General features: G+C 33.1%; 1 protein-coding gene across 3 annotated transcripts in view; it reads right to left on the bottom strand.

The window, feature by feature from the left end:
- Positions 1 to 11,622: 11,622 nt before the first annotated feature.
- The window catches only part of Fam184a (family with sequence similarity 184 member A), a 124,450-nt gene continuing 113,674 nt past the window's right edge, over positions 11,623 to 22,398 (bottom strand). For 2 of the 3 annotated variants that reach the window (XM_076859784.1, XM_076859785.1), the window contains 4 exons: positions 18,691 to 18,808; positions 16,652 to 16,756; positions 13,323 to 13,525; positions 11,623 to 11,843 (listed from right to left, as the gene is read on the bottom strand). In XM_076859784.1, the coding sequence (XP_076715899.1) occupies positions 11,762 to 11,843; positions 13,323 to 13,525; positions 16,652 to 16,756; positions 18,691 to 18,808 (508 nt within the window). In that variant the 3' untranslated portion in view covers positions 11,623 to 11,761. The remainder of the gene's footprint in view (positions 11,844 to 13,322; positions 13,526 to 16,651; positions 16,757 to 18,690; positions 18,809 to 22,398) is intronic. The other variant, XM_076859786.1, reaches the window with a different exon arrangement.

Here is a 22,398-nt window from a genome sequence, read left to right as displayed (position 1 = left end):
TTGGGTTATACCCAAGGACTTAAAATCAGCACACTATAGTGAGGTAGCCACATCAACATTTATAGTAGCTTAATTAACAATAGATAAACTATGGAACCAACCTAGATGTCCTCCAATGAATAAAGAAAATGTGGTACATATACAGAATGGAATATTAGCCATAAAGAAGAATGAAATTATGGCATTTGCAAGTAAATGAATGGAACTAGAGAATGTCATGCTAAGTGAAATAACCCAATCCCCCAAAACTAAAGGCCAAATGTTTTCTTTGATAAGCAGACGTTGATCCATAGTGGATCAGATGGAGGCAGGGAAGGTAGGGAATAATAAAGGAACTTTTGTTTGTGCAGAGGGGAGTGAGTGCAGGAAAGCGGCAGTGGGGATAGAAAGGAAGGTAGAATGAGACAGACATTATTAACCTAATAGCGTGTATGATTACACTACTGGTTTGACTCAACACCATGCACAGCCAGAGGAATATGAAGCTGTGGTCCATTTGTGTACAACGTGTCCAAATGAATTTTTTTATTTATATTTTGCCATCAAGAATAGCAAAACTGGGGCTGGGGTTGTGGCTTAGTGGTAAAGTGCTTGCCTGGCGTGTGTGAGTCACTGGGTTTGAGTCTCAACACCATATATAAATAAAATAAAGGTCCATCAGCAACTGAAATATATATATATATGTATATATTTATTATTTTATATATACATATATATATATTTTTTGTGTGTGTGTGTATTTAAAAGAACAGCAAAACTGAATTAAAAAAAAAACGAGACTGAGATGATTTGAAATATAATTCAAGGGACAGAATTAAAATTTTAATAACTACTAGAAAAACTAGGTACTAGCATTAGGTATTATTTTATGTTTAAAAAAATAACTGGAAACATTGAGACTATGTACATATTATGGCTGATTGTGCATACTCTTTAGTACTCTTTGTTAAGGGGAAAATACTATAAATCTACAGAAAAATAAAAAAACAAATAATATTATAGTTGAAAATATAAATGAAACTGTCAAAATATCTATGAATATTCATGTAAATGTACATGACTTTAGGTGTAAGGGCTTTTGTGGTTTGATGTAGTGTTAGGGGAGGAAGAAGATGTAGGAATCGGGCCATGTTTAGCGTTGGGTTTCAAGCTTGGGTAACTATATATTTGAATATAAAAATGAAAATGTACTTGAAATTATGGAGAAAATCTATATGAATGTCCATGTTGTCACAAAGTAACAGGTTTTACTGTAAGTCTGTGCTGACATTTTGGTTTAAAACTGAGCCATGGATTCATAAGTGAAAATGAAGCAAGAATGAAAGATAGGCAGTTATTGTAGACAGGTAATTGGGTCAGAAAGAGGAGATAAAAAATGGGTTGGGTCTGGAAAGTTGGAGACTACCTCTGAGTGAATGAAATGCTGACCCTTTCAGAGTCTTTCACCCATCACCAAGGTTACCTGCCTATTCTGTTCCTCACAACAGGTTAATTAATGCTGTTAATTAATGTCTCCTGGGCTGCCGCTCCTTTCCTGCCTGGGATCACTTCACCTTTGGCCCTTCCAGCCCATCGACTTCTCACCTTTCTTTTTCTTTTTCTTTTTCTTTCTTTCTTTTTCTTTCTTTCTTTCATACATGACAATAGTGGAATGCATTACATTCATTATTATCCATTCACAACACATTTTTTCATAACTATAAAGTTATATAAAGTATGTTCATACCAAATTATGCCATTATACATGAGCTCTCTCATTGATTTTTGTTGCATTATAATTCTTTTTTTTTTTTTTTTTAAAGAAAGAGTGAGAGAGAGAGGGAGGGAGAGAGAGAATTTTTTTTAACATTTATTTTTTTTAGTACTTGGTGGATACAACATCTTTGTTTGTACGTGGTGCTGAGGATCGAACCCGGGCCGCACGCATGCCAGGCGAGCGTGCTACCACTTGAGCCACATCCCCAGCCCCATTATAATTCTTAATACACCTTTATACCACAGTGTATCATATCTGTTTGTATATAAGGTATGTTGACACCAAATTCACATCGTCTTCTCCTTTTGGCCATTCTACTGGCATCTCCCAGACCTAGTACACAGGATGAGGAAAGGAAGGGGAGAGATAAGCAGGGAAGAGGGAAGGAGAACAAAGAAAATGTAAGAGGTTTAAAAGGGGGAGGATCCTCCCACTTCTTGGAATACGAGGATACCAGCTGTGGCCCCCTTCTTCCTCCACGGAGAAGTCTGTGTTACTATGATTTAAAGAAAACTTGGTTTTTACGCTTACCTCAGGGCTTCTCTGGTACAAACTTCAATGTTTGGGGAGGCAGAACTTGTCACTGGTAACTGGCAGTAACAAAAATATATAAATATATATGATATTGTAGGTGAGTATATGAATGTATATGGAAAAATATCTATGAATATTCATATAAATGATCATGATTATCAGTGTAAGGTCTTTGGCCTTTTAATGTAGAGTTAGGAGTGGGCGTAGGTTTGGGGTAGGGGTAGGGTACAAACATGTAAATACTAATTTGAATAAGAAAAATACATGTAGTTATGTAAGAAAACTAATATAAATGAATATGTTTTACGCAAAGGAGAGGTTTTTTTGGAGGGAGGTACTGGGGATTGAACTTGGGGTCGCTTGACCACTGAGTCATATCCCCAGCCCTATTTTGTATTTTATTTAGAGACGGTCTCACTGAGATGCTAAGCACCTCCTTATTGCTGAGGCTGGCTTTGAACATGCAATCCTCCTGCCTCAGACTCCAGAGCTGCTGGGATTATAGGTGTCCACACCCGGCAACAGAGAGGTTTTGGACTAGCTTCATTCTGACACTTTGGTTGAAAACTTGGCATGGAATCCTAATTGAAAATATATTATTATAAATGATATTATAGATGAGTATATAAATATACATGATAAACCATTTATGAATATTTATATGATTGTGAATGATTGTATTTGTAAGGGCATTTGGTTTTGATGTACTGTTGTATTCTGGAGTAGCTTTAGGGGTAGGGCTAGAGTTAGGGTCAAGGAATAAACATGTATAACTACATATTTGAATAAATAAATGACAATATACATGAAATAGTGTAGAAAAACTTATATAAACGTCTGTATTCTCAAAAATAGAGAGATTTCTATCTTCATACTGATATTTTGGTGGAAAACTAGGCCATGGATTCATAGGTGAAAATATATGATGTTATAGCTGAATATATAAATGTACATGGCAAATATCTATGAATATTCATATAAATATAAATGATTATACCTGTAAAGATTTTTGCATTCTAATGTACTGTTGTGGGAGTACGTTTAGGGGGTCTTGGGTTAGGGTTTGGGAACAAACATGTACATCTATATATTTGAATAAAAAATGAAAATATATGTGAAACTATGTATGAAAACATATATAAACATATATATTTTCACAAATGGATAGGTTTCAGTCTACCTCAGTGCTGACATTTTGGTTTAAAACTGGGCCATGGATTCATAGGTGATAATATATAAATATATATTATATTACAGGGGAATATACAATTTTACCTTTAAAAATATCTATGATTATTCATTTCAATGTACACGATTTTATGTGTAAGGGCTTTTTCATTTTGGTGGAGTTTTAGGAGTGAGAGTAGGTTTGGGGATAAAGCTAAGGTTAGGAATATGGAACAAACAAGTATAACTATGTATTTGAATTAAAAATAAAAATGTACATGAAATTATGTAGGAATATATGTATGTGATGCTATAGGTAAATATATAAATGAACCTGGCTATGTATATATATATATATATATCTATATCTACATAATATATATACATATATATGTGTGTGTGTGTATGTGTGTGTGTGTGACACACACACAAACAGATTTCGGTCCTGCTCTAAGGTAACATAGTGGTTTAATAGTGGGCCATAGATTCTTGCATTGAAATATATTAATATATATGTTATAGGTGAGTATATGAATGAACCTGATAAAATATCGATGAATATTCATATAAATGTAAATGATTATCTGTGCAAGGGCTTGTGGTTTTTGATGTAGTGTTAGGTATGGGAATAGATTTAGGGGTAGGGTTAAGGTTAGGGTTAGGGAAAAAATATTTATAATTATATATTTAAATTAAAATATATATATATTTGAAATTATGTAGGAAAACCTCTGCAAATATATATGTTCTCACAAATGGTAGATTTTGGTCTAGCTCTGTGGTAAAATGTTTGTTTCACCACAAACAAACTGGGCCTTGTATGCTTCCTTGAAAATAAATTTATATATATTATAGGTGAATATATAAATGAACCTAGTAACCTATATATGAATATTCACATAAATGTACAAGATTATATGTAAAAGTGCTTTTGTTTTGATGTAGTGTTAGGGGTGGGAATAGGTTTAGGTGTAGTCCTAGGATTAGGGTGAGAGAACAAACACGTTTAACTATATAATTGAATAAAAAATGAAAATATATGTGGAAGCATGTAGGAAAACCTATATAAACGTATATGCTTTTAAAATAAATAGGTTTTGGTCTAGCTCTGTGCAGACATTTTTGTTGAAAACTGAACCACAGATTCATAGGTGAAAATATATTAATATATATGATATTATAGATGAGTATATATATATGTACCTAGCAAAATATCTATGAATATTCCTTTAATTGTACATTATTTACATGTAAGGGCTTTTGTGTTTTGATGAAGTGTTAGGCATGGGAGTAGGTTTAGGGGTAGGGCTATGGTTAGGGTTAGGTAATGTACATGTGTAACTACATATTTAATAAAAAGATGAAAATATATGTGAAATAATGTAGGAAAACTTAAACAAATGTACATGTTTCCACAAATGGATAGGTTTTGGTCTAAATCCATGATGACATTTTGGTTGAAACCTGGGCCATGGATTCACAGGTGAAAATACAGAAAATATATTAATACATATGATACTGTAGGTGAGTATATAAATGAAATTGGCAAAATATATATGAATATTCACATAAATGTACATGATTATACATGTAAGGGCTTTTGTGTTTTCATGTTTTGTTAGGTGTTGGAGTAGGTTTGTGGGTAAGGCTAGGATTAGGGTAAAAATATGTGTATGCATATATTTAAATAAAAAATGAAAATAGACTTGAAATTATGTAGGAAAACCTATACAATTATATGTTTTCATGAACAAATGAGTCAGTCTAGCTCTGTGCAGATATTTTGGTTTAAACTAGGTCATAGATTCATATGTGAAAATATAGTATTATACATGATATTAATGGTGAGTATATAAATGTACCTAGCAAAATATCCATTAATATAAACAAAAATATACATGATTATATAGGTAAGGGCTTTTGTGTTTTGATGTACTATAGTGATGGAAGTAAATTTAGTTGTAGGGCCCATGTTGTTTAAAATTGTGCCTTGGATTCATACATGAAAATATATTAATATATATTATTTCTCAGTATATAAATGTACCTGCCAAATACAAATATTTATATAAACATACATGATTATACATGGGCTTTTGTTTTTTGATGTAGTGTTAGGAATGGGAGTAGGGTGAGGGGTAAGGCTATCGTTAGGGTTAGGGAATAAACATGTATAACTATGTATTTGAATAAAAAATGAAAATATATGTGAAATTATGTAGGGAAACTTATACAAATGTATGTATTTCACAAATGGATAGGTTTTGTTTTAGCTTTATGCTGATATATTGTATTAAAACTGGGCTATTGATTAATGCATGAAAATATATTATTGTATGATATTATAGGTGATTTTACAAATGTACCTGTAAAAATATCTATGAATATTCATGCAAATGTATATTGTATATGATTCTATGTGTAAGGGTTTTTGTGTTTTGATGTAGTGTTAGGGGTGTGAGTAGGTTTAGGTCACATTTTCTTTTCTCTGAATGAACTGTATTTTACCATCTTTTAGAACTATTTGGTTTATATAATTTCTGCCCCCACCATTCATATTGTTGTGGTTGTTAGTAACATGGATGGCACTGTTGCCACCTGTGATTTACATCAATGCCAGAACAAGTTCATAGCTATTTATTGATGTTGCTGTAGGCATCTGCTGATCTTGTCATTCCTTTTTGTGGTAATTAGTATTGTAGGTGCCATATTAGGCACCTGGTATTTATTTTAATGATATATATTGTTTACTGCTTTTTTGCTTTTGTTTCCTGTTTCTGTGAGGTGTACTACCAGTTCACAGGGTAGAGACTCTGCTGCTGAATTATACCCAAAACCCAGCCAAAAGAAACTGCACCTGGGTCCACACACTAACTATACTCAAACTTCAATAATACCTTAATGCAAATAACAGGGGAGACAAAAACCCCTAAGGAGAGGTCCTTAGGTTCTCCTCATGGACAACCACTTCTACAGCAAAAACAGAATGAACCACATAGACTATGGGCACCACAAGTATGAGGGTCTCAATGTATATTGTTTCCATATCCCTTTGGAATATGGTATTATTAACTGAGGAAGAGCAGGTGTACCTCATACACTGTGCTGGATACAAGACTTGTTGAAAAAAGAATCCCATTCTTTTTTAAAATACAGTTTTGGTTGTATATGAACACAATACTTTTCTTTATTTTTATGTGGTGTGGATGATTGAACCCATTGCTTCACATGTGCTAGGCAAGCACTCTACCACTGTGCTACAATCTCAGCCCATGAATCCCATTCTTGTGAGACCCATAGGGAAAGTGGGATCCTCAAACTCTGACACAGCACATGCTGTATTGAAATATACTCATAATCACCAAAGAACTAGCAGGAAAACTATACTATACAACCCACTTGGAAATGAATTGAAAAATTCATAAATACCTGGTATCCCAGAGTGCTTTGCCAAGAGAAGTGTGTGTCCTAAAAACATACACATAACCATAGAAGAGAAATTCATCTCAACAGATGCACAAAACTCAGCACAGGAATACAAGAAATAGGAAAAACAAGGTAACTTGATACCTTCTAAAGTTCTTAATTTAGGACAGCTGACTTCAAAGACATCTAAGTGGATGAAATATCAATAAAGAATTCAAAAGGATGAATACAAAGTGATCAAGGAATTCCCAGAGAGCACAGAAAAACAACTGAATGAATTAAGGAAGTTAATATAGGATATCGAGAAATCCAATAAGAACAAGCCACTGAAAAATAACCAAAGAGAAATCTTGGAAAAGAAAGACACTACAAGTTGGGTCTCTGATGCCCTTATGGCTGTGGCATGCCTGGTGCCTGGGAATGTTTCTGTGCAAAGGTGCAGGCTGCCTAGCTGCTGTGGTAATGCTTTCCATGAGGAGATTCTGCTAGAGTCTTGTCAGCCTTGACCTTGCTCAGGCACATAGCTTCTGGGAATAGAGGAACTTTCTTTTTCTTTTTAAAATTATTTTTTAGTTGTTGTTTGAAAAAATACCTCTATTTTATTTATCCATTTCTATGTGGTGTGCAGGATCGAATCCAGCGTCCCAAATGTGCTAGGCGAGTGCTCCACTGAGCCACAACCCTAACCTCAGAGGAACTTTCTTGCTAGACAACCACAATGTTTCACCAGCTCCTGAACCTACCCACATAACAGTAACTTTAAAAAATGGACTCTCTTCAGAGCTACACAAAGCTCCTAACATTGCACTAACATTGCATCTGAAGAATGCAACTATGAAAAAGTCATAATGTTGTTAGTCTTGTAACTTTCCTGAATAAAGAATAATGCATAATGCTTGTATAGTCTTTAACCTGATGAGACATATATAAATGAAGATTGCTGATGTAACTCTTTTTTTTAAATATTTATTTTTTAGTATTTGGCGGACACAACATCCTTGTTTGTATGTGGTGCTGAGGATCGAACCTGGGCCGCATGCATGCCAGGCAAGCGCGCTACCGCTTGAGCCACATCCCCAGCCCGCTGATGTAACTCTTTAGACCTGATTCTTTATCAGAGAGCAGCACTCCACCTGACCCCAGCTTTATCTTCAAAAACATATAAATGTGTGTGAGTCTTTATTTTTCTTATCTTCTTTCGCCCCTCATAGAAACCTGCTAGTTGGGCCGTGCTTTCACGACAACAATAAATCAAAATAAAATGTTCAGTTGAAAGTCACTCTTTAAATAGAGTACACCATGTAGGAGAATCTCACGAGCTGGAAGACAAACTGGCCAGCCTTGAACATTCAGATAGTATGAAAAGAAAGAAAGAAAAACAAAGAAAAGAATCATGACCAGAATATACAAGTACTCTCGCACAAAATTAAGAAACCAAATTTAAGAATCACTGAGATCAAAGAGTGTTTATGAAGTCTAGGCTAATGGCATGGATAACTTCTTCAGGGAAATAAAAGAAAATTTTGCAAATCCTTGGAATGAGATGGACATCCAGATATAGGAAGTATTCAGAACCCAACATAGACAAGATGAACTAAGAATCTCCACAACACATTATACTTAAAGTACCTAATATTTAGAACAAGGACAGAATTCTAAAAGTCTCAAGAGAAAAATATCAGGACACATGTAGAAGTAAGCCAATCAGAATTACTTCTGATTTCTCAGCACACTCTCTAAAATCCAGGAGGGTTTGGAACACATCATTAACACATCATTAATGAACATTTTTATGGCAAAGCTATCCTCCAGAATTGCTAATGAAATAAAAACATTCAAAGATAAGCAAAAAATAAAAGAATTCAGGACTACTAAGCCAGGACTATAGAAAATATAAAAAAATACTACACACAGAAGGAAGAATCAAAAACAAATTCCAAGTATCACAAATGAACAAATCTCATTCGAAGAGTAAGTAACCAAAGGCCAAATGTTTATTTATAAAATACATTATAAATAAGTCAAAATGACAGAAATTTATAAACATGTCTCTAAAATGATACTGAATAGCCAGGCACAGTGGAGCATGCCTGTAATCCCAGCTAGAGGAAGGAAATTCTGAGTTCAAAGTGAGCACAGCAATTTAGTGAGGCCCTAAGCAACTTAACAAGACCCTGTTTAAAAATAAAATATAAAAAGGGCTGGGGATGTGACTCAGTGTTTGAGTGTCCCAGGGTTCAATCCCCAGTATAAACAAACAAACAAACAAATAACACTGAATATGAAGGGTCTAAACTCTCCAATTAAAGACATAGGCAGGAATAATGAATTAAAAAACAAACCCAACTATATAGAGGCAGATAGCCACAGGCTGAAAGTGAAATGATAGAGACTGATTATAATATGCAAATGGAGCCCCCAAACAAGCAGGATTAGCTACTGTCACATTTGACAAAGCAGACTTCAAACTAAAGTTAATCTGATAAAGAAATCATGAGAATGATTACATTCACAATAGCATCAAAACAAAACAAAAAAATACCTAGGAATACATGTATTCAAGGTGGTGAAGGACTTCTGCAATAAAAACTATGGAACACTGAAGAAAGAAACTGAAGAAGAGACTAGAATATGGAAAGAACTCCCATGTCCATGAATATGAGAATATTGTTAATATGGCCATGTTACCAAAAGTAATATAAAGATAAAAGAAATTTTGCAACTCCTCGAAGAAAATAGGGTGAACATGCCAACATATAGAAAAAAGTAACAACTTCCTCAGTGAGATTCCTAAAGCTCAGAGGAAATAATACCAGGACTTATAAAAATGGATGATGCCAAATTACAAAAGCTTCTGCACAGCAAAGGAAACAATTCAGAATGTGAATAGAGAACCTACAGAAAGGGAAAAAATCTGCTAGCTATTAACATCCACAATATATATATATATAAAATTACCACCCAGGAGGGCATGCCTGCAGTTCACTGAAGTGAGCCTGTAATCACAGCAACTTGGAAGGCTTAGATAGGAAGATTGCAAGCTTAAGGTCAACCTCAGCAATTTAGTGAGATGTTGTCTCAAAAATAGAAAGGGGTAGGGATGTAGCTCAGTGGTAAGGTGCCCCTAAGTTCAATCCCCAGTACTGAAAAATATATAATTAAGTAAACCTCCCAAAACAAAACAAAAACAAGTTGCTACACACAAAAAATCCCCAATTAATAAACGGGCCAATTAACTAAACAGTCACTTCTCAAAAGAAGAAATAAAAATGGCCTACAAGTATATAAAAACATGTTCAACATCTTTAGCAATTAGGGAAATGCAAATCAAATTAGGAAAATGCAAATCACACTTAGAATGGCAACCTCTGAGAATGTTAACAATAAAAAATTGCTGGAGAGGATATGGGGAGAAAGGAGCAGTTTTACCCTACTGGTGGAATTATAAGTTAGGACAACCACTATAGAAATCAATATGGAGGTTCCTCAAAAGACTTGGAATGGAACCACCATATAACCCATCTATATAACTCCTTGGTATCCTAAAGAATTAAAGTCATCATATTATAGTGATATATGCCCAACCACGTTTACAGCAAGGTGTCCTTCATGAATGAATGGATAAAGAAAATGTGGTACATATACAAAATGGAGTTTTGTTCAGCTATAAAGATGATATTATGTCATTTGTGGGAAAATAGATGGAACTTGAGAGCATTATGTTAAGTGAAATAAGCCAATCTCAGAAAGTTAAGGGTTGTGTTTTCTCTCATATGTTGAGAGGAAAAAGGAAAAGGAAATGTAGGTGGGAGAATCTCACAAAAATTATAGGGAGACTAGTAAAGTAGAGGAAAGGAATGGGGGTGGGGGAAGATGAATGGAAAGGGGAAATTCTGGGCAACAATATGAATCAGATCATATGGTTATATTGTGTACATGTATATCTATGTAACAATGAACCCTCATATTATGTATAATTATAATAAAAATATGTAAAATATTTAAAATCCAAAATATAAATAAATACAATAAGCATAAACTCATTTTTCTTTCTTTTCTTTCTTTTTTTTTTAGTTAAAGGGAAAGAAAACCCCAATTCAAATTAAGTATTTTGTAGAAACATTTTTCCAGGAAAATAACAGAGATAGCTATCAACTGTGCAAACTCACAGGCAATGGTTTATTCCTTCAGGATTTTATGAGGTTTAAATGAGATAATCCTTACACTGCTCCTTAGCACAGGCTATTATGTAACCATTTAAAAAAAGTTGGTATTTAACATTATTATAATCACCCATTGGTCATGTATTATTTGTATTCATCAAGTTCACCCAGATTCTTCAAAAATATGCATTACTAAAATAATGTTTTATTTTACATTCTTCAAAGTCCAGAATTTACACAAATGCTTCAATTCTAGCCTTGTAAATTTGAACAATTTAGTTAAAATTATACATAATAACGAATTATCACATTTTGTTATAATAGTCAAATAACTTGATTTCATAATCATTAATGCAATATACTTTTTTTGTTAAGTCTCACTTGGAATTTAAAAAGTATTTAAAAATGGAAGCAAATTTAATAGAAAAAAAGAAAGAATTCTTGTTTGTTTTAACAAAATTTATTATGCAGTAATTACAAAGATTAAAGACTCTTCCATCTCAAATAAAAATAACTGCTATAATTACACACATATTATAGTACCTTATAGAGTGATTCCAATAAATATGACAGGAAATACAGTGGATTTTTAAATTGGAAAACAAATACTTTCTCATTCACAGTGTTTGACACAGGAAAGCCTGTTCACATAAGGATTTGTATAAAGTCATGCTCTTAGTAACAGTCCACACAGAGCTGTGTCAACACAATTCTTTCAGAACGTGAAGTACCGGGCAAACCACTCCTGGCGCTGGGGATCTGGAGAAGCCACGGGGGAAGCTTCACTCTGAGGAGGACTGAATTCACAAAAAGAGAGAATGTAACCCAACATTAAGAGGTTTTGCAAAATAAAGGGAAAAAGCACATAAAATATCAATGTAGATTTTTCCAACTGGTTCCCCATGTCAGAAGCTATGTTTTAATGAGTTGCTACTCCCTCTACACTATGATCAATTCTCCACTCATGAGAGGGCCAGAGTGTATCAGCCAGTTAAGGAGGAGCCCCATCACAAATATTAAAAATTAAAAAAAAAACAATTGAGAAAAATAATGTCACCTTTGAAAAAAAATTTCTGGAAAAATTGTGGGAATTAAGAGAATAAAATAACATTCTCTTTGAGCACCTTTCCCCTTTAGTTAATTAAAATTTCAGAATCTGACAAAAACATTTGATTTTCACAGATATGTCCTTATATATAATTGAATTAAAGTAACTAAGTCAAGGTATAGTATTTTTTACTATTTGCATATTTATTTTATACTTTCATTTCATAATTCTATAAGCAGATACTCCAAGAAAAGGAGTGCATTAAAAATAGTCTTTGTCTTCAAAGTTACATAATTTATACTATCTTAATAACTAAAGGTTCTTCAGGTTACTTGAGAAAAAAAAAAGAATCCCTACCGTCTTTGGGGGAAATTACAAGGCACGCAACAATGTGTAATGGAAACTCCAGTAGTCATGTTCCTTGAGCTCATGCACATGCATCTTACTGATACCTGAACGTACCCATGCACAAAGGAAAATAAGCAACACAAAGTATTTAGCAGAAGTCACATTCAGATATGTTATTTTACTATTTTTCACTATTTAAAATTAGTCATTAACTACATCATAAATCACTTAGTTTTAAAGAAAACTCTTCTACTTGTAAGACTCTTATTAGTGGTACTACCTGACATTTACAGTCTTTAAAATTTAAAATTATAAAAATAGAAAATATTGAACTTAAAGGAGCTTTAAAAAAGCTGTAGTAAGGTGAGCATAAAACAAATGCATTTTTCTGCCTTTATCTAATGGCTGGATAGGTGCACTTCACTTAAAAATTAACTCATTAATACATTTAATCAATAGTTCTACAGAGATTCATATACAAAAAGTCTGGTAAACGGGTAAGAAAAAATGTAAGAAACAAAACCAACTAATAAAAATTATTTTTAAGGTCTGCAATAAGGATAGATTATTAATAAAAACTGGTGACAACACTAAAAATGAAGCAAATTCATCCATAAATATTAAAATGCTAAACACGTGAATTACATGAACACCTCTTCCATCATTTGAAAATGGATTGACAGTAAAATAAAAAAAATTATTTGAACAGAATAAAAAGGGAGTTCACTAGAGAGGTGATATAAATATTTAAAAAATATTTCACAGTAATATTTCTTTTCTTAGGATGTTCCTAGAGTAGTGGATTTCTGTAATGTAAGAAGATAAATTTTCTCAAGTTAAAAAAGAAAAGAAAAAAAATAACTGGTGAGACAGGGCTCACCTCAAAAATGTCTTGGGCTCTTTGGGTGGCACTGGCTGTGGAAGTGGTTTGCTGCTGTTGAACTCAATATCGTGGACTGGAGAGTTAGGAATGGGATCCAGGCGGTTAGGATGTCCATTGCCCACTCCACTGGATTCCAGAGCACTTAGATTGGGAACACTCACAAACCTGTTTGTTGGTGATTTATCATTCTTCTTCTTTTGCTGTTTTAAAAATAATACATGTGAGGACAGTCCCTGCATAAGGACAAATGAGAAAACAAGAACAGTACAACAGTAGAAGATGTAAATTTGGCATAGGAAAATTTTGGAAGCTTTGTATGTATTAAATTAGGATGTTAAAAATTAACCAGTGTTACCCAAAGTGTGGTCTGGGGATCCTTAGAGGTGTTATCTACATGGAATCCTCAAAGACAGACATGCTACCAGGACAGAAAGAATGAGGTAGAAACATTCAGGAGTGGTTCATTCCTAATTGTGAACCACTAATTGTGAAATTAGGGGAGGAGAAGGATGTGGAAAGGAAAAGAGAATATTGGAAGGAAAAAGGGAAACAAGTTGGGGAAAGAGTAGGTCTTGCAGAAATCATCAGGTTACATGGATTTAGGCTAAAATTAGGAGAAGGAATAAAGTCAAAAATAATTTTAAAAGAGAAGTCCATGAACTTTAATCATCTGTCAAAGGGAGGCAGTTCTTGCCTGGAAAAAAAAAAAAGGAGTGAGAAAATACTTGGTAATGTAGTTTGAAACAAATCTCACATTTCTATTTAAGACCTAAACCTCAGAGAGATAATTTGGTTTTAAATTCACTGTGACAGCTTTCTCAGGAAAGAAAATTAAATCTGTAAAACAGTTTAATTTCTCAATTAATTGGCAGAAGCTTTGGCTGGCTCATAATTTTTTTTTTTAAATTTAAAGTTTAGAAAACAAAAGTAATCAATGTTTTTCCCCCCTTTTTTTGTTTTTTCAGGAGCACTTGATCACTGAGCCACATCCCCAGCCCTATATTGTATTTTGCTAGAGATAGTGTTTCCTCCAAGTTGCTTAGCACCTCGCTGTTGCTGAGGCTGGCTTTGAACCTGTGATCCGCGTGTCTCAGCCTCCCAAGCCAATGGGATCACAGGCGTGCACCACCATGCCCAGCAGTCAATGTTTCTCTTACATATAATTTTAATCAGTCTTTAAAATTAATAGAGATAAAAAGAATACAATTGCAGACTGTCAAAAACCTAGCAGCTTGCAAATCATTATCTTTTAGTCTCAAAATATTTTATTCATACTTCTAGAATCAATGAGTATAATATTGTTATGCAGAATAAAAACTACTACGTGTAGAGCATTTACCTGGCAAGTATAAGGGGCTAGGTTCAATCCTCAGCACCACATGCAAATAAATATATAAAGGTTTTATGTCCATCTACAACTAAAAAAATTTTAAAAGATATTTAGAATATTTTTACTTTTTAATAACTAGATGTATGCTAATTAAATTTATGATTTTCTCTCAAAATGACTTGAGTTTGAAAAAAATACAATTCGGGTACACAATAGAACTTTTCTTTCACTTATTATAAAGTAATTTTCTCACTACCTAGACATTTTCCTTTGTGTCATATTCTGTGATTTATAGATTGTATGACAAGGAGGCTATTTTAACATTATTGTTAAAAAAAAAAAGAAGGAAGAGTAATACCTTCTTCAGAACTATTTGGGAAAACTGAAGTAATTGTTAGGGATCAAATGTAGCTGAGAAGTTCTTATAAATCTATCTTGCATTTTCTTATTCTAATCACCAGAGGGCATACTAAGTACTCTATTTTTAAGAAATCAAAAGCATCCTTTGTGAATTTCTACAGTAATGGTTTTATAGTTGAAAATTTTCATTCCAATAAAATAACAAATGAAAACATATTTCTAATGTCTTAATTCAACAAGTCTTATAATTTTGATTTACAACTAAAAAGGTTATGCAACCCTAAATTATCACTTTAAAAATAATTCTATTCATCCATCCACCTGTTAATTTCTTCAGAACTGTCTATATAATTTCTTAAGTCAGGAAGTATTTAAGGTTCTAGAGATAACAGCTATAAGCTTCTCTACTTTAGTCATCTCACTGCACAAAACATGTTTAAGTTTAAAGTTTGAAGCATTTTAACTTGTAAAAAGAAGGATGGGTTCAGTGTTCTTAACAGAGAAGTTTTAAGAGCTTTGGAAGCAAAATTTGTGAATAAGGGCCTACTAGAAATTATCATGATTAGAAACTTAATAAAATCTGAAGAAAAAATAACTTTATCATTAGCACTTTTATTTATTCTACTACTGATTTCTCCCCAAAGATTCATAACTCCTGGGAAGCTGATATACATTTATTTATTTATTATGATATACATTGCTTTATTTCCAGAATAATATATGGTGAATTGACGAAAATATGTTGAAATTTTGCAACTAAGCAAATATTCATTGAATATCCATGTAGTCAAAGCACTATAATCAGAGGCATGGAAACTGGGGTAAAAGAAAGTATAAGATCTAGCCATGTCCATTTCAAGGCTCTTCTATATATGTCTTAGGAGAGTAATAAAGTATAAGAATAAGCTATATTTAATTTTGATACTCAAGAAGTAAAGTCCTTTTCTTTCTTTTTTAAAAAATTTATTTAGTTGTAGATGAACACACAGTATTTATATTTATTTTTATGTGGTGCTGAGGATTGAACCCAGTGCCTCACACATGTGAGACAAGTGCTCAGCCCACTAAAGCCCTTTTCTGGAAAACAAAAATAAATTCCATTAAGACTGTAGGCTTTTTTTTTTTAAATATTTTTTTTTTAGTTGTAGATGGACACAATATCTTTATTTTTATTTATTTATTTTTATGTGGTGCTGAGGATTGAACCCAGGGCCTCACATGTGAGAGGCAAGTGCTGTACCACTGAGTTTTCAATCCCAGCCCAAGACTGTAGGCTTTAAGCTAGAGATAGCGATGGGTCTCCAAGATTGGAGTGTCTTTCTGGACCCCATGAAGGATTGTGATCAGTAAGGACATGACAAGAAATCTACGAAAGAAAAGTTAGTAGTTTTTTTTCCTTTGGAAATACAAAAAACAAAGAACAAAGGTTTCATTAGTAAAATATTTTAAGGCATATCAAATAAATATTAAACAGTTTCATTCTGAAACTAATAAAGAACTCATAAATTCTGGTGCCAGATTATTAAATTAAAAAAACATTTTTTGAGATTTTTATTCTTTGCCTCTCCAAATAATTTAGTGAATTTTTAATCAAGTGTAAGTCATGCCCCTATTTTACAGTGTTTATAGTACATACCTTAGCCAATGGATTAATAACACCAACAGTAGGACTTGAGTTAAACACTTTGTTGAAGTTAGTTTCTCGATTGACTAATTCCAGCTGATAAAATTTATTATCCTCCTGTGCAAAAGAATTATAAACATCTTTTCAACATTTTCTGTTGAGTATTTAGAAACTTAAACGTATAAATGCTGTTTCATTCAAAATTTAGAATAAACCTATATACCTTGTTCAAAGATTTCTAGACCTGATGTTGGTGTCTTAAAGGTTTCTGATAGGTAAGTTTTCAATACTTTTTAACCCTATGCTCAGGGTCTCAACTCTACCCTTAATGCCTTTTCATTCGAGACCAGATCCAAGGGTTTTATTTGATCTCATCTCTGTTTCACAGGGCTGAATGTGGTGTTTGAGTTGGTCTAACTCATAGTTATGGGCCTATGTGTATGGATGAGTTGTTTCTATATATGAAGATGACTCTCTGACATATCATTATTCTTCAATACTTGAACTCATCTAACCTTTTCTTTGAGATACCACTGTATTTTATCAAAGGCAACAGGGGAAAAAAATGAATGGACCATATAAAACCTTTGTCTTTGGCTTCAATGAGTAAGGACAACAAGTAGAAGAGTGTGGGTGAGAATTTAGGGTTGTGCTTTAGTAGAACTAGATTCTATTGGAATCTAGCAGTACTAGATCCTTCATCTTCCTCTTATTTACTACTGACTGTCATTTAAGTCTTACAGAACTATGGTGCTCATGAGGGTGAAACAATGCTTGGCTGCATTTCTGGCCCTGCTAGTGACTAACTGTGTTGCTTTGGAAAGTTTCTTTATTCTTTGATGCCTAAAACCTACCCTTCTGTGAAGATAAACTATGCTTCTGTAATATCCCTCCTGAGTAAGAACTGGAAAACCAATAGCTACTTTATGGACCACAAAATATATTTATCAAAACTGCTAATTGCATGTGTGAAAAGATAGTAATTTTCCATGAGTCTAAAGCTACCAGATAGAGCTATCTATGAAGCCTGTGCTCATGTGTATGATGCTTACAACACTGGGTGATTGGTGGATAGAAGCAGTGTACCACACTATTTACCCAAGGCCTCCTCCCAACTTCCATCTATGGAACCTAATCTACCCTCTTGTTTTCAGCGGTACTTCTAGATCCAGAAAACAGGATGAATTTCCTAAATTTTAACACACACACACACACATATATATATTTAGTTGTTAATGGACCTTTATTTTATTTATTGGTACATGGTACTGAGAATCGAACCCAGTTACTCACACGTGCTAGGCAAGTGTTCTGCCACTGAGCCACAACTGCAGCCCAAGAAATATACTTTTAATAAAAGGACTTAAGAAATAAATGCTGCTCTCAACGCTCTCTTTGTATGCTAATACCTAAAGATTTTAGTTGAATAAATCAATGAACATGTACAGTGATTAGGATTCTATTTCTTGTTTTACTTTGAAAAATGTTCATTTACTAGTAGCAGTAAAAAGCAGTATTTTAATTATTGACATATCATTTTAGAAGATTCTGAAATGTTTTATAAATTTTAAAACACTTGTATATTTTTACATCCTTAAGGAAAAATGGCTTTAATGAAGGACATTTATTTATTGTTCAATCTGTATTTTCTTCCCAGACACCCTTCTCAGGGCCCTTGGCACCTCTAGGTTATTGAGTCCACAAGAGACCATGGAATCCTTTTTATATAGCATCTCTGGATCAGTGAGTGGTGGAACACAGTTTAGGAAATTAACATGATTTCCTAAACTGTGCATGGATGTGTTAACTGTTCCTTCCCAGCCAGTTCTAATTCTATATGTATAATACACATACATAGATATACTTCACAGGTATATTAAGTGTTTAGTGGTAATGACATATTTAATACTTGACGTGTCAAATGTTCAGTTGCAATGGAGATATTCTGTACTTTTCATTTTCATTTAGAATTACTTAAAAATTTTCCATGTTTTCCCAAACAACAGTCTATTGATAACTAACAGGACTATACCAAAAATAAAATATCTTACAATTAGTTTCTTTATGACCTGGTCTCTCTCTGTAAGCATGGCTTTTAGTTCTGTAATCATCTGTATATCTTCTGGTTTTGATTCTCTCTTTAGATATTTTTCTTCCACTTCTTCTAGTCTAAAAACAAGAAAACCTTTAGCTCATTGATATGACTCAAACACATCCTTTTGTAATAACCTAGTTTCCAATTAGTCCAGGTAAACAAACACAAAAATTAAAAAAAAACCTTTTTTTGTAATAAAAAAACTTTCAAACCTAATCATATGATTGTCTCAAGAGCTATAGTGTTAAATTAACAGCTTTGCAGGGACAGATAACATTTAATGCTTTGCAGGTTACTTTTGGAAAAATTTGCTCATTTTAAGTCACTGAAGAATATCCAGAGATGAAGTGAAGTAAGGTGAGGTGAAGTCTGCAAAAGAAATGACATGCTGAATGATACTAACCTAACAAACATGGGTTTAATGCTAGCAATACAGGTTTACTATTGGGCTCGGTTACCATAAATATAATATTGTGAGATGACATAAGGTTTGGTGACATATATAAAAGGAACAAGAAAATATACACAGAAATGGGAATGAAAAGACACACGTATATGACATCATTCTCTCCTTATTTATGAGAAATGCAGTTTAAAAATTCTATATCAGCCAATACAAATAATAGTGGGAAAAAAAAAGGTTCTTCAAGTAAAAGAAGAATCTTCTTTCTTTGTAGGCCTATTTTTTCCCTGAATGGTAAGAGATGGCAATAAGACTGAATGCCACTGAAGAATAAATCAGAGGTCTGAGAATATAGGACAGGGTAGATTAAAATGAATGCAAATGGAAACTTCTGGCTTAGTTTGAAAGAAAAAAGCACTTTCAGCTTTAGAAAATATAATTAGAAATTATTAAACATTTTTATTATTTTCAGAATATAAAGGACAGAATTTAAGCTTAAGTCATGGGTAATGAAGATTCATAGAAAAATTTATTCACTCAACAAATATTGAGTGACTTCTCAATGATTATCTAGAAACCAGTGATCTATTCCTGCATCACTATTCTCAAATTCCAGAAGGGTACTAGGAGTAAAAGCCCTCCTCAACTCAGTCTAAGCTAAAGATTTGAAGATAACACATTTGGCTACCTACCTAGCCTTGACTGAAGCTCTAATCTGTCATGTGTGGAGGGCTAAGGGTGACGAGGAACATGGGGTTAGAAAATAACCACCAAAGGATCTTTTATTATCTATACTTTTGCTCTTTTGGGACAATACAGACTAAGAGAAAACTAATGTGATTCTCGGAGCTCGTGCAGAGTGGCCCTCCATTACATCATGATATGGAAGGGTTTATTCTTATATATTTTATGGGCAATGATTTTAGGAAGGTTAAGAAATACTATCTCTTCAAGGAAATGACATTTGGGCTTTGTGCTAGGGTAGCCACAAGATGTCACTGGAGTACATTATTTTAATCACTACAAGCAAAGTACAAGACTTGTGAGCTGTTTTCTGTACTGAATAAGAATACTTGATATAAATAGTAGTTAAAAAGCTAAATTGACAGCCTTATTTAAAACTACTATTTCTTTTTAGTTCCATTATTTATTATTTAAAACTATTATTTCTAGTGCAATGAGAAGTTAAGGTAAAGTGAGTATAAATCAGTTGAAACCTCTGAACCTCCTTCACTGCATAATAAATGTCTGTGCTGAACCCACATTCTAGTGCATGTTCTTATTAAGCATAAACATTCATTACCTACAGAATTATCACAGTTAATCCCCTCCACAAACTATCTTTACATTTCCAAAAAACATTTTAATAAAAAAGGTACCTGGATATTAAAGAGAAAAATATGATGGATCAGAAAAAAAAGCTATATAAATATAAAAGGGAAAGCATTAAAGGAGAGAACGAGTAATAGGATACAGATTTAACTTGCAGATCTACCTCTAGAATTATTATTTTCAATATTCAAATGGAGAGAAATCTTGGTTCTCTTATGGTATGTACTTCAAGCCAACCCTAATCAACATTTTCCCTTGTTTCAGGTAGGAAGCTCTCTAAACCAGCATGGCTTCTCCAAGACCAGCTATGACTGACTGACTGGTTATGAAATGATTCTTTGTTTGTTCTTTAATCTTTTTGATCACATGAAGGAGAGTGCCTGTTTGGTTCTATATATCATAACTAGTCTTCTAACATATGCTTTTACTCCGTTTTACAACACTCAGGCAGACCCTGAGCATTAAGGCTAGCTAGAATAGAACTATTTTATTTTCACAGAATTTACATTTGCACAATTAGAGCTTAACTCCTACTTAGAGAATGGGTAAGATTGTTTTCAATAGTGATCATAGTTTTACTATAGTGCTACCACAGGAATATCAAATATTATCCTGTTAAATTTTTAAGTCAAAATGAATAACTTAAAAGTATTAAAAAAATAATAGTATAGGTAGCCAGAAAGGACCAAATGCCTAAAGGTTGTATAAGAATAATTAAAGCTTGGGGCTAGGGATGTGGCTCAAGCGGTAACACGCTTGCCTGGCATGCGCTGGGCGCTGGGTTCGATTCTCAGCACCATAAAAAATAAAGATGTTGTGTCCACCGAAAACTGAAAAAATAAATATTAAAAAATTCTCTCTCTCTCTCCCCCCCTCCCTCCTCCTAAAAAAAAAAGAATGATTAAAGCCTGGAAAACATTTACTTGAGGGGACCATACAAGTACACACAACCTTCTATTTAAATTACAGATTCCCATTAAAAGTAACACAAAGACAGAATAGAAAGGAGAAGTAGAACACATAAAATTACTAATTAAGGATCACTGTTGGATTCTCAACAGGCAGACATGTCCTTATTTTTTTTTTTTTTTTGTCTTGGGAATATGTAGGTCAATGTGTACAGTCAATGAACAAAAAAGGAATATGATCTGAATGCCTAAAAACCTGTACAAAATATTTCACCAGAAATAGTCCCCCCATAATGTTTTGTAAAAAAACAGATGTTTTGTAAAAAAAATAAAGCAGTGAATTAAGAGCTAAACAACAATATTAGGAGGCACACATGTATTCTAGAATTTAAGTTTATAGAGATGAAAGAAATCTATTATGCCAAGTAAAGAAAATATAGGACTTAAGCATTTTAATAATGAACTTTTCCAAAAAAAAAAAAAAAAAAAAAAAACCTCAGAGCAAAGACTCTGATTTGTAACAACAGGACTAGAATACTACTTCCTCACTTCCCACAAATTCATGAAAACCACCTGAATAATAAATAAAATCAAACAAAATTGTTGTGGTATCATAGATAAAAGGAGCTAAACTTTTAAATAATAAGCAATTATGGTATGGTAGAGTGTTTTATTTTAATTAGCAATGACTGACCTATTTCAAGTCCAAGTACAGATTCAACATTTCTTTCATAAGGAAATGATTTTTTGGTTCAGTACAGTAAGAAGTGAATATAAAGTAAACCTAAATAATCAGTAATAATCTCTAATCCATTTGGTTTTTTTGCACAATAAAGATCTGCCATAATACATCATTTAGGTAAAATTGAATAACCTGTTCTCTCATTAAAACAAAAAAAAAAACAAGACATTTTAATTATATACAAGGTTCTTATTAAAATAGATACAATATACTAAAGAAAATAACATTTTTATAAAACTGTCCGAAAATCTAAAAGGACTTTAATACCCAACATTATAG

Source organism: Callospermophilus lateralis, chromosome 6 (assembly GCF_048772815.1).
Source record: "Callospermophilus lateralis isolate mCalLat2 chromosome 6, mCalLat2.hap1, whole genome shotgun sequence".
NCBI lineage: Eukaryota > Metazoa > Chordata > Mammalia > Rodentia > Sciuridae > Callospermophilus > Callospermophilus lateralis.
This window is presented reverse-complemented; position numbering and strand designations above follow the sequence as displayed.